This window comes from Muscardinus avellanarius (genome assembly GCF_963383645.1).
Source record: "Muscardinus avellanarius genome assembly, chromosome: 21".
NCBI classification, from domain to species: Eukaryota; Metazoa; Chordata; class Mammalia; order Rodentia; family Gliridae; genus Muscardinus; species Muscardinus avellanarius.
Window position 1 is genome coordinate 10,484,063 of NC_137807.1, and position 14,099 is coordinate 10,498,161.

At 46.1% G+C, this 14,099-nt stretch overlaps 1 protein-coding gene across 2 annotated transcripts in view; it reads right to left on the reverse strand.

The window, feature by feature from the left end:
• The window catches only part of MED13L (mediator complex subunit 13L), a gene marked incomplete at both ends in the record, with an annotated part of 285,293 nt that extends 275,641 nt beyond the window's left edge, over nucleotides 1-9,652 (reverse strand). For both annotated transcript variants that reach the window (XM_080717726.1, XM_080717725.1), the window contains one exon: nucleotides 9,581-9,652. In XM_080717726.1, coding sequence (XP_080573852.1) covers nucleotides 9,581-9,652 — 72 coding nt within the window. The remainder of the gene's footprint in view (nucleotides 1-9,580) is intronic.
• Between the last annotated feature and the right edge of the window lie 4,447 nt (nucleotides 9,653-14,099).

A 14,099-nucleotide genomic window follows, 5' to 3' on the forward strand; every position in this document is an offset into this window, starting at 1 on the left:
TAGGCTGTGTGCAATTTAGTGAGACCTTCCACAATAAGGAATAAAAAATAGGCTGGATATGTAGCTTGGAGGTAGATTGTCCCTGGGTTCAAATCCTAGTACCATAAAAAAAAAAAAAAATAGACCTAGGGGTCTACCTCAGAAGTAAAGCACCCCTGCGTCCAATCTCCAGTACCAAAATACTAATATTTTCTAAATTTTGTCATCGAAGTCTGGCATGGTGGCACACAATTGTCATCCTAGTACTTAGGAGGCTTGAGACAGGAGGACCCCAGGCTGGAGGACAGCCTCAGCAACTCAGTGAGGCTTTCAACAACCTAATGAGACCCTGTCTCCAAAAAGGACATAAAATCAGTCTGAGTGCAACTATGAAGTAGACTGCCTCTTGGGCTTTAGTCCCAGTACCACAAAATTTTTAAAAATTTAATCAAGACTGTGCCAGGCATTTATGCATGCACAAAAACTAGGAACTGATTCCAAATGTTCTAAAGTTAGATATATGTATGCGTTTTCCTTTTTTCTTTTCAGGACATGAATTCAGTCATGGGCCCGGGCGCGGTGACACATACTTCAATCCCAGTACTTGGGAGGCTAAGACAGAAGGACCTCAGGTTTGAGGCCAGCTCAGCAACTTAGCAACCCCCATTTCAAAAGCAAAATAAAAAGGGCTGGGGGATAGCTCAGAGGTAGAATGCCCCTACGTTCAACTCCATTACAAGAAAAAAAATTGAGCCATGAGAATTGTCAACACAAAGTGTTTTATTATCCAATTTGCTCTTGAGTACCTTATTTATTAACTCTCAAACTCAGATGTATTTAAACATCTTTCCTAGTTAATGAAATAATCTGGAAATAAAAAGAAGCCTTACAAAAAAGTCTTACCTATCATTATAAATTAATAACCTTTGAGGTTATCAATTTTGAAGTTTACACTTATTATTAAGTTCTATCCACAATTAATTTTATGATTTGAAACCAATCAAATTTAATTTTAATATCAAATAAATGTCAAATGTATACAAATTAATGCCATGATTTAATTCAAAATTAGAAATTATTACACCGGGCGTGGTGGCGCAGGCTTGTAATCCCAGCCACACTTGGGAGGTTGAGACAGGAGGATCGGATCGCGCAGGTTCGAAGCCAGCCGCGCTGGCTTAAGAGACCCTGTTTCCAAATAAAATTATAAAAATAGGTCTGGGAGTGAAGCCCGGAGGTAGAAGGGTTTCCAAGAACCCCAGTACCACCATAAATAAATAAATAAATAAATAAATAAATAAACAAACAAACAAACAAACAAGTAGAAATTATTACAGTAAGAAAAATCTACTGAAGCCAGGTATTCTAGCACACACTTCTAATCCCAGTACTGCCAGGTGTGGTGACAAGTACTCTTGTCATCCCAGTACTGGGGAGGCAGAGAGAGGAGAATCACAGGGTTTGTGGCCAGCCTCAGCTACTTAGTGAGGCCCTCCGTAACTCAGTGAGACCCTATTTCAAAATAAAAAAATAAATAAAAGAGGGCTGGGTTGTATCCCAAAGGTAGAAAGCCCCTGGATTCAATCCCCCAAACCAATATAATAATAACTTTTTTAAAGTATTCCAGTATTTAGGTGGCTGAGTCAGGATGATCCCAGGTTTACAGCCAGCCTTGGCTACTTAGTGAGGCCATCTGAAACTTAGTGAGACCCCGTTTCAAAATAAAGAATAAAAAATAGGGCTGGGGGCATAGTCCAGGAGTAGAATTCCCATGGGTACAATCCCCAGCCAGGTGTAGTGGCCCATGCTTGTAATACCAATACTTGGGAGGCTGAGACAGAAGGATCACAAGTTTGCAGCCAGCCTCAGCAACTTAGTGAAAGCCTGTTTCAAAATAAAGAACAAAAAATAGGGTTAGGCTAGAGGTATAGCTGGGAGGTGGGATGCCCCTGGGTTCCACCCCCAGGACCACACACACACAAAAAAAAAATAGCCACAAATGTAATCAACCCAGGAGGTTCCTTTAACAGTAATAGAATTTTACTATACTGAAAAAAGTACAAAATGTAGAAAGCTGTCAGCCAGTGCTCTGCGCTATTTCACAAAAGTGAAAATACAGTTATAATAAGATTTCACCACAATGTATCCAGAATGAGAAAATAAACATTTCAAGAGGCCAAAGAAATAACATTTGCCCTTGGCCACCACAGAATCACCTAATTTTCTTTCTTTTCTTTTTTTTTCTTCTTTTTTCCCCAGTACTGGGGTTGGAACCCAGGGGCATTTGCCCTCTGAGCTACGCCCCTGCCCTGTTTTATATTACTTATTTTTTTTAAACAGGGTCTCACTGAGTTGCAAAGGGCCTCACTAAACAGTAGCTGAGACTGTTCACCAACCATGATCCTCCTTGTCTCAGCCCCCCAAAAGCTGGGATTACAAGCGTGCACCACCACGCCCAGCCAGATTCTCCTACTTTTCATCCAGAAGGAAAGAAAAAAAGTTGTCATCTTTCCTTTTTTTTAGACTAGAACCTAAATATGCTCTAATAAGACATGTTATTACATTTAAAAAAAAAGGAAAACTCTATACCAACACACCAAAGCATGCTAATATAAATACAAAAAGAACAAGATTTCCTGAAGGCAAACTATATGGCTATTTATTAGGTAAGCTGTTCTATAATTTTTTTTTTTTTCAGTACTGAGAATGGAACCCAGGGGCATTCTACCTCCAAGCCATAACCCCAGCCCTATTTTTCATTTTTTATTTTAAAACAGGGTCTCACTGAGTTGTGGAGGGCCTAAATAGCTGAGGCTGGCCACAAACCTGCAGTCCTCCTATCTCAGCTTCCCAAGTACTGGGATCACAAGTGTGGGCCAACACTCCTGCTATGATCATCTTAAAAGGTAAACAAGCTGGGCGTGGTGGTGCAGGACTGTAATCCCAGCACTGCGGAGGCTGAGACAAGACGATCCAGGTTCGAGGACAGCTGCAACTACTTAGTGAGGCCCTCTGCAACTCAGAGACCCCGTTTCAAAATAAAGAATAAAAAATAGGGCTGGGGTGTAGCTCGGAGGTAAAATGCCCCTGGGTTCCATCCCAGGTACTGAAAGAAAGTAAAGCAATGCAGTAAAGTAGAACTGTCTCTGATGTAAACAAATATCCATCATAATATTTTATAGATCTTAACATTTCTCCTGTCAACTAAAGCAAAGACAAAGCTATGCTGATGTAAATAAGTGACTACACTAAACAAAAATGGAGCAAGCATACATATCCCACTCGTGCTAATAAGCCTGGATTTGCAGTGCCTCACTTAGGTTAATATTTACCATGATTAGTGGAATATCATCTCCCCTATGTAATGAAGTGAATTTCCCCAACAGAACAAAGCCAACACCTTCAAATCTTTCAAATAAACAATGAAAGCATATACCAGGAAGGAAACTGGGAAGCAGCTCAATGACTAATAGTGGGGAAAAGTCCTAAATTCCAACTCTAAGCAAGGTCTATGAAACAAGTGTGCGTGTGTGTGTGTGTGTGTGTGTGTGTGTGTGTGTTTTCAGGGTTTGTGACTGTGCTGTGTGTGTGTGTGTGTGTGTGTGTGTGTGTGTGTTTTCAGGGTTTGTGACTGTGCTGTGTGTGTGTGTGTGTGGTACTGGGGATGGAACCCAGGGGCATTCTACCTCTGAGCTACACCCCAGCCCCATATATATATATATATTTTTTTTTTTTTAATTCTTTCTTTGAAGCAGGATCTCACTGAGTTGCAAGGGGCCTCACTAAGTAGCTGAGGATGTCTGAAAGCCTAGACCTTACTGCCTCAGCCTCTCTTGGAATTACAAGGTTGTATCAACACACCCGGCTCTGGCTGTGTTTTTTTTAAAAAAGAAAAAAAAAAAAAAAACTATAGCTCACTGACACATTTTTAGGCTACCTGGTTACCTCATTTTGCAATGCATTAGGGTAATTTCTCAAATACAGATGTTCATAAATTACCATATTACAGTTTTACAACAGTGTGTGTAAAATAGATCTGCACGTATCTTAAATAAATGGCACTAATAGCAGTACTGCAGAAATCTTTTCCTTCCGTTTCTAATAAAGAGTTGCAACGTACGATTCAGTAATATCACCTAGTGCTTGAGGACATTACTACATTACTAGTTTTCAAAAGCTTTGTCTAATCTCTCACTAGCAAGCTCCTGTAAAATAAATGTGTCCTCCTCATTGGGGGGGGTGGGGTGGGGGGTGTCAGTACTTCTTTCTTTTCCCTAGAGATACTCGGGGCTGAACCGAAGGATGTTCTACCTCTGAGCTACACCCATAGCCCTAGTTTATTTTTGCTTTTTGCTGGCACTGGGGATTGAACTCAGGGGCCTTCTATCTCCGGGCTACACCCTTCGATCTATTTTATACTTTATTTGGAAACAGGTCTCACTAAGTTCATGAGAGCCTCACTAAGCTGCTGAGGCTGGCTTTGAACCTGTGACCCACCTGTGTCAGCCTACCAAGTATTGGGATTACAAGCCTGTGCCGCCACCATGCCTGGCTTATTTTTTTATTTTGAAACAGGGTCTTGCCAACTTGCTGAGGCCACCTACCTGCGAACTTCTGTCTTAGCCTCCCAACGACTGGGATTGTAGGTATGCACCAACACTCTGGGCTAGAAATACTTTTACAGAAAGGGAATATTATTATTATTATTATTATTATTGTCATTATTGTCATTATTTTTCTGTCTAAAATATGTCAAATGATTCAAAAACTACCTAGTGTATCTTTGAATCAAACTCTGATAGTTGATTAACTATTCCTAAAAAAATCTAGATAAACAATCTCATCACTATCTGCACTGATAGTTTCATCTCAATTTTATCTTCTTAATAAATTTCAGGATAATGGCCATCTCTAAAAGTGTTTGATGAATATAATTAACTCAGCTAAATTTGCCAGTGAACAAAAAAAGATCAATCAATTTTTCCATGACTAATCCACTACTAAAATTTAATGTTATTTAAATCTTAAGGAATGCCTTAAGAGGCTTTTTCCAAATAAATATCGAGCACATTCATGAAAAAATGCTAGAGCATTCCAAAGAAAATGACACAGCGCATAGCACTTGGCAGAAACTCAATACAAACGTAACTGTCCTAAGCGCACTTACGGCCTATCCGGCTCTCAAAGGAAAGACCCGGCCCAACCTGAATTCTTCCCGATAAGCTCTTCAAGCGATAACAGCAAAATATTTGTAGCATGCAACTCTTAGGTACATGATTTTCGCTTTAAAATTATAAACTCATCACACGTACAAATGGCTCTTTAAAATGGTCCAGTAAACTGCTACACTATGCCTTAAATTGCTGTCTATTATGTACTTAAAAATATTTACTAGCAATTGTAGGTTAATATGGCAACTATTACCGGGTGGCAATTATTGCTATTAAAAATATATAAATATTCTAACACCATGTGCTAACAACAAATGCTACACAGAAAACATACATTATCAAATTACAAATATTTTCCTTAAAGAAAATACACCATCATGAAAAAGATGCTTAAAATATAAGTACTCAAATTGCAAATTGGGATGAAAGATGCCCCGCATATAATCTTTTAGTACTTTAGAAAGCAATCATTCGCTTTTTGTTATCTTCTTTGGACAGTCCTCCCCATTTAGTCTAGCTCAAGAGCACAGATTGCAAAGTTTCTGCATTCCCAACCATCTTCCCTTCCTGAGAAAAATAAAACTCCTAAGACAAAAAGAAATTAGGTAAACAACAGATTACCTTAAACGCTTCGAATGTAAAATTGTTGGTCTTCAAAAAAAATTATGTTCTAAAGTATACACCTAAGTTTTAACTTTGCACAAATTTGGGGTCATCACCCAATTCTACATAGACAGGAAGATTCGAAGCAATTAAAATAAAATGAATGTGGAGCTAACAAGAATTAGAGCGCTCTCCCTCCGCCAGGGCACAAAAGCACTCCGCCATGCTATCACACGAGACAAACCAAAGCACAGACTTACTCCACATCTGGAAAGTATAACATGCCTTCCCACAGGGTCAGTTCACGTGCTCCAGAGCACTGCTACACTCCCCAAAAAGGCGGGTTCAACACACTTCACTGAATTATAACCGAGTGAATATGTAAGGAGAGGTGGCGGATAGGGCCAGAGGACAGTTGTGAGTCAGAGGCCCAGCTAGGCGTGTCTGTAAGGCAGCAGATACAAACCTCACGCCGGTAAGAGTGAAAACGCCGCATTCACTGACCCAGATCATATGTACGCCGTGGCATTTTTCACGAGTTGGGAAAGGGGGATGGAGGCCGCAAAGACAGTTTAGGAAATTTGATGCCGTGCAGCGGAAAATCAGAAAACAAGGTAAAGACCAGCAAAACTCCTGAAGGCACCTGAATGTGCAGTAAAGTTCTGCGGAACCGTAACGACCACCTGACGGTGATACAAAGTGGGTGGGTGGTTACGGTGGGCAAGGGCGTTCATCGCTGGCTTCTACTGCATTCTGCACTCATCTGAGTAAGGGCATTCTCTAGAAAGAACTCTTTCCAGCTCAAAACCAAAACAAAAAAGTGTAGGCTGTGGGTACATGCCTGTGTGTACGTGAACTATTAAGGACAAAGAGTTCTTATATATAACGTGATTTGTTTTGGACAAATGAAGGATATTTCCTTTTGGATTGTTCTGTAGTTTCAATAGTTAAGGCTGCTGCAGTAGAATATTCAGGAAAAAACTCAGTTTGGGATAACAAAACAGCAGTTTAACTGATTCAATTTTTTTTTAATGCCAACTATCCGCCCTCAACATGCACGGAAATTAAAACATCCTACAGTCCTAAAAAACCACCTCAGCGTTTCTGTGGTTCAGCGTTTCTGTGGTTCTGCGTTTCAAAACTGCTACCTAAAGAGTAAGAGTAACAGTATTTCTAAGTATAGTCAAAAATCGTTGCGGGGGGGGGGGGGGGTCATAACCCAGGACTTGGAAGATCATGGGTTCGCAGCCAGCCTCGGCCACTTAGTGAGGCCCTCCTCAACTCAGTGAGACCCTGTTTCAAAAGTAAAGAATAAAATATAGGGCTGGGGGTATAGCTCAATGCCCCTTAGTTCAATTCCCAGTAAAGCAAAAAAATTTTTTTAAAATAGGGATGGGGGAGGAGGGTGTTGCTAAGAGGTTGAATGGCCTTGGGTTCGATCCCTAGTACTGAAAAATTAATTAATTAACTCAGTTCCTTGATTTAAAGAGATTTAAGGGAGGAATATCAGAAACACAAACCATTAGTTGTCAAGATCAAAGTACAGAATCCTCTCCTACTAAACACTTTCTCCAAAAGAATCTCAAGCATCTTATCTCTAACAATATCTTCCGACTTTAAGGGAAAAAAAAAATGATCCTAGAGATTGACTATTCCTTTCCTTTCTGTTGTCTGCAAAACTTATTGTACACAAAGTAGCCACCTGTACACTGGTCATTATCAGCCCGCAGGATATACGGAGATTGGGGAGGCTCTCCTCACTAATACGGGTCTACTTGGTTATTTTAATTACCTCTACAAGTGTCAAGTGCGGTCACCAGCGGACAAACAAAAGCCATTTTAAATATCCCTTAATCAATATGTTTGCTGCTCTATGAAAACCCCAGAACCTAAAACTAAATGACAGACTGAGGCGAGGACCAGAAGACACAAAAGGAGTTATAGTCCCACATATCAAACGATCAAGGGAAAGTTACCAAACGGCTAACAGGAAGAATCACAACCTTAAGTGAACTTTAATATTAAATATCTGGATAAAAATGTGTGATTAAAAAAATTAGCCTGATGTTACTCCGGTGGAAGCAATGTACTGTCATTCAGTCTTTGTAGGTAAAAATCAGGCTTTTTTTTCAAACTGCATAAATAAATTTTAACAAATAACATTTCCACTTAAAAGTTGGCAAGAATTGGTATTTCTCCCCTAGTCTCAAGGAAAAAAAAAAAAGGCGTTTATGCCACCCGTAATTAAATGTAACTAATTATAATGTGAACACTAAATTATTTATCCAGTGTAAACAAGGATTAAGAGGAAATAATGCTTCTATCTACATACGGCAGAGGTTACGGAAAATAATTTCCAAAATGCAACCTCTCCAAAAGGTAGCACCCCCCCCCAAAAAAAAAAAAAATAGAGCACACAACTTAAAATAAGTAGGGTTTCTTAAACTAAATTAAATAAACCGTTCAGCCAATTTTCCAATTATATTCTACGCTTGAAACATAATTGCCTTACATCTGTTTACAAATCTCTGCTCAATATTTAAACAAATTCCTACTCTCCCAGGCACATAGCTAGACATACAGTAACTCGTGCTCAGAGCACATATTTAAAGACCGCGGACTGCAATTATTAGCCTAAACGCCAGGTTTAACAACCTGGATGTTTTCAGAGCTAGGTAATACGACCCCATAAAAAAAAAAAAAAAAAAAAAAAAGCAAAGATGGCATTTACCACCGAATGTCACTGCCACCGCCAGGAAAGACTTGCTGGAGCCCTATACATTTTTAATTTCGACGAATCGAGACGCCGTCGTCGGGTGCCAGGCTTCCACGAGAACAATCGACACCCTAACTGCTTCAAGATTAGGGCAGGCGACGCAAATCCGAAGGAAAAGTTGTCAATTATCAGAGAGGAGGGAGAGCGAGAGAGGGCGAAGCCAGATAAAAGCGATGTTATCAAACCGCCGGGCTTGTTGCAGGCTGTGTGTGTGTGTGTGTGTGTGTGTGTGTGTGTGTGTGTGTGTGTGTGTGTGTGTGTGAAGAGCAGCCGCCCTCTCCACCTTCCGCAGGCTCGGAGCAAACGCTTTCCAGCGTAGTAAGACCCGGCAGAGGCCGGCGGCTGTCCATGTTTACAATCGCGGGAGCTTCGGGTGCCAAGAGTCCTTTAGCGACACGATCGCATTCGATCAACTGTTTGGGGGCGAAATCGCAGGTGTCACTATGGAATCAAAAAGGAGAAGGGGGAAAAAAATTCCAAAAAGGCGAGCGATCGGAGGCAGAGGGGGTGGAGGGGGGAAGAGAACCAGGCTGCCGATCGCAGGCGCGGCCGGCACCCACCAGGCAGGCAGGCAGGCAGGCAGAGCCTTCTTCCTCCACGTTTAGGAGGAAAAGAAAAAAAAGAAGAAGAAGAAGAAGAAGAAGAAGAAGAAGAAGAAGAAGAAGAAGAAGAAGAAGAAGAAGAAGAAGAAGAAGAAGAAGAAGGAGGTGGGGGGGGGGAAGGGGGGGGAAGGGGGGGTGCGAGGCCCACGGAGGGGTGGGCGTGCGAAGTGCGACCCGGAACCCGCAGCTCGCAGAGACTCGCGCCCGCGGATTCCACGCCGAGGAGCGCCGCGCTCACAAATGATTTTTTAAACAGCCTAATAAACACTGGCCGCGGTCCAGGGCGAGCGGGCGCCGGGCCGGGCCGGAGGGGGCCGGGCGGCGGCGGCGGAGGGAGGGGCGACGTCCCGGCGGCGGCGGCGGCGGCGGCGGCGGGAGGAGAAAGTTGTGCGCGGCGGGGCTCGGGCCGCCCCCCGCCCCCCGCCGCCCCCTCCCCGCCCGCGACTCACCAGCGAGAAGAGGTTGGAGTGACAATCCTCCAGGCTCGCCCCGTTCGCCACCCAGCTCGCCGCCGCAGTCATGGTGCCCCGCGAGCCCGGCCGCCGGAGCGGGGCATGTCGGAGCGGGCGGCCAGGCCGGGCGCGGGCCCGCGGCCCTGGGCGGCGGCGGCGGGCGCTGGCGGCGCGGCCCGGCGCCCCGGCTCCCGCGCGCGGGCCGCCGCTCCTCCGGGCCGCGGCGGGGGAGGCCCGGGCGGGCCGCCGCTCCCGGCTGGGCCGCCGCCGCCGCCTTGTTTACCTCCGCTCGCGGCCCCGCGGGCCCCGGAGCCGCCGCCGAGCGCCGAGCCGCGGGGGGGGCGCGGACCGACCGGCGGGCGACCCCGGCAGCGAGCGCCGTCCCCTCCTTCCTCTTCCTCCCCACCCCCCCCTCCTCCCCGGCCGGCCGCGCTTCTCCTCCCTCCCCGGCTCGCTCGCTCTGACAGCAATGGCGGCCGCCGACCGCGGCTCGGCCCGCCATTGGCCGCGCGGCGTCACGTGGCGGCGCGGGGGGCGGGGCCGGGGGGCGGGGCCGGCGGCGGCGGCGGCGGCGGCGGCGGCGGCGGCGGGAGGGCGGCGCTGCTGAGCCGAGCCGAGCGGAGCCGAGCCGAGCGGCGAGCGGCGCGGCCCGAGCCCGGGAGGGGGCCGGGAGGGAGGCGGCCCCGGAGAGAAAGAAGCGGCCGCGGCGCGGCGGCTCGGAGCCGGGAGGGACGCTGCGGGCCCGCGGGGCGCCGCGCCCTGGCCGATCCCTGCGGGCCGGGGGGGACCCCAGCCCCGGGCACGCCCGCCGCGAGCGCAGCCGGCCCCCCGGACGGGCTCCTCCGAGCCTCCGGCCGCCGTCGGCCTCCGGCCCGGCAGGAAACCGCAGCACAAAGGGGTTTAAGTCCCCGGCCCCCGGCCTCGGGATTCGAACCCGTGCAGCCGCGCAGCGGGCAGGCGAGCTCGCGCCCAGGGAGGCGCCCGCTGCGGGAGGGCGGCGCCGGAGGGCGGCTGGAGCCCCCGGCCGCGCTGCGTGAGTGCGCGCTCGTTCGCTCGCTCGAGGCAGGAACGTTTCCCGAGACCGTGCCCCGGGCCGGAATTGCATCCACTACCCGGCACTGCGCCGGCTAAGGCTTTGTTGGGAGCCGGCCTTCCTCCGGACTCGGTTCAGGAGCCAGTATGTCCTGAGCCAGCGTAGTCTGCGAGTCCGAGGAGTTGCTGGTACGTGGAGACTCTCCCAGCCCTCCAGGCATTTACTCCCTGGAAAAGGAGGCGGAGAAAAACTTCCCCTCTTGAGAGGGCGAGAGGCAGAGGCGATCGCCTGTAATCCCAGGACTTGGGAGGATGAGACAGGAGGGTTGCAGGTTGGAGGCAGGCCTCGGCAATCTAGCAAAACTCTGAAAATTAAAAAATTAAAAAAAGAGCCAGGCGTGGGAACACACGTTTGTAATCCCAGTACTTTGGTGGACAGGAAGGTCGCAGGTTTAGGGCCAGCCTCAGGTACTTAGGCTCTCCTCAATTTAGTGAGATATTGTTTCAAAATATCTGAGCCTGGCGTGGTGGCGCACACCAGCGCTTGGGAGGCTGAGACAGGAGGAGGATCGCGCAGGTTCGAAGCCAGCCTCAGCTACTTAGTGAGGCTCTCAGCAACTTAGTGAGACCCTGTTTCCAAATTAAATATAAAATAGGTCTGGGAGTATAGCCCGGAGGTGGAAAAGCCCCTGGGTTTTACCCCCAGTACCACTAATAATAATAATAAATAAATAATAATAATAAATAAAAGTATATGACTGGGGATGTAGCTCAGAGGAAGAACGCCCCTGGGTTCAGTCCAAAGCGCGCGCGCGCGCGCGCGCGCACACACACACACACACACACACACACACACACACAAATGGAAGGGATGGGAGAGAAATCTTAGACACACGACTGAACCCTGAAACTACATCAGGACACAGTACAAGAGCATCAGGTTATAATATGCTATCATGGCCGACGCTGTTATAATCAGGAAACACAGAACTAATGAATGTAGGTGGGTTATTTCACATAAACCTCCAATCGTTAATATCCTCAGAGCATATAAAGTAAAGCTCAGAGGTGCCCAGTGACATCTCCAAGCGCTCACATTTACTGTGCCACCCCAAGGCCCACAAGCGGGATTTCAGAAGAATGGGGGAGAAAGATCCCAGTCTGTGTTACACTGACCCACCCGATTTAACTCTCAGAGCCCCATTTCCTAATCTGTCAAAAGCAGATCCTAATTGCTGACCTACTGACCTCAGGCCAAAGTCATGAATTTTTATTAAGATACCGTAGATGAAAGCGTTTAAGTAAAACAACTACATCTGGCATCCGCGAGCCTGAGCCATACGTCGCCGTGCGATGGTCCATCAGGCTGGATTCCGAGCATTTCCATCCCAGGGGGCGTCAGTTGCAGAAGGGTCACACCACGTTTTCATTCTTCAGCAAGCTGGAATTTAACTAAAAAAAAACAAAACAAAACAACTCACAGAGCACAAAAATAAACAAAGGAGTTAGTTTATGGAACAGCAAAGGCTGGTTATAAAAAGATGTTCAGAGCCGGGCAAGGTGATGCACGCTTGTTATCGTGCATTTGGGAGAAATTAGGGAAAGAAAGAAAGAAAGAAAGAAAGAAAGAAAGAAAAAAACCCCAAGCCATGATCTCATGGAGTTTACATTCTAATGTAGGGGGATATTTAAAAATTAAAATAAATCCAGGCATGGTGGTGGCACTTGTAATCCCAGCATTTGGGAGGCTGAGACAGGAGGATCGTGGTTCGGGGCCAGCCTCAGCTACTTAGGCCCTCTGCAACTCAGCGAGACCATTTCAAAATACGGAATACAAAATAGGGCTGGGGTGTCGCTTGGAGGTAGAATGCCCCTGGGTTCCATCCCCAATACTACAAAAAAATAAATAAATAAAGGGCTGGAGTGTAGCTTGGCGGTAGAATGCCTTGGGTTCGATCCCCAGTAACACAAAGACACACACACAGACACACACAGACACACACACCACAATTAAAACCATAAAAAATATTGACAATATTTTAAAAGCTTAGGCAAATGTGAAGAGCAGTAGGACCTTCATATACTGTCAGTGGGAACATATATTAATACCGTAGTTATATCAGTATATCCACCCAATGACTACCACCATTTACAATGCACACACCCTTTGACCCAATAATCCTGCTTCAAGAAGTTTATCCTGCAGAGATATTTGCACGGACATATGAAGACGTGTAGTGTAAGAGCTGAGCATGGTAGAGCGTGCCCATAAGCCCAACACTCGGCAAACTGAGAAAGGATCACAGGTTCAAGGTCCACCTCAGCAACTTAGTGAGGTCCTCAGCAACCTAGCAAGACTGTTTCAAAACAAAAACTAAATTGGGTAAGGGCTAATTGGGTGATGTGTGCATATATGCCTCCACCACCTTATACCCCATGAAGATATATGACTACAGGGCCAGGCGTGGTGGCACACGCTTGTAATCCCAGCATTCGGGAGGCTGAGACAGGAGGATGGAGATTCACGGCCAGCCTCGGCTACTTAGGCCCTCTGCAACTCAGTGAGACCCGGTTTCAAAATAAAGAATAAAAAAAGGGCTGGGGGTGTCGCTCAGAGGTAAAGTGCCCCTGGGTTCCATCCTCAGTACCGCAAAAAAAAAAAAAAAGGATAAAAAAGATGTATGACTACAATGCACCAATCATTTTTTTTTAATAAATAAACAAGCCAGGCGTGGTGGCACACACTTGTAATCCCAACATTCAGGAGGCTGAGACAGGAGGATCGCAGCTCGCAGACAGCCTCAGCTACTTAGTGAGGCCCTCCACAACTTAGAAACCCTGTTTGAAAATAAAGAATAATAAATAGGGCGGTGGGGGGTATAGCTCGGAGGTCAAATGACCCTGGGTTCCATCCTCAGACCCGCCAGATAAATAAATTAATTAATTAATTAACTAATTTAAACAAAAAATAAAAAAGGACTGAGGGTGCAGATCAGAAGTAGAAAGGCCCTGGACTCAGTCCCTAGTAACACACACACACGTGCACACACGTGTGCGCACACGTGTGCACACACACGTACACGACTTGTAGTGTAAAAATATGAACTAAAGCAGTTTCTGGGCACACACTAGAAACAACCCATACGCATATCATTTGCGGAACAGTTAAAATAATTTAATCCCATTCAACCATTAAAATAGTGAGTGAGCGCTGTGTGTACTCACACAGAATGATGTAAATTATTAATTGAGATAGCTGTGGAAGGTTAACAAGACCAGTGATATTAGTTGCCTCTGGGGAGAGGAGGGGAGCTGAGGGACTGAGACTGCAGGTAGACAGAGGAAGGGCTTCTCACTGTACTGTTCAAATTTTCTTTTTTCTCTTTTTTTTTTTTTTTTTTGTGGCACTGGGGAATTGGCGCCAGGGGCATTCTACCTCTGTGCTCCACCCCTGGCCTTATTTTTTATTTTTTATTTTGAAACA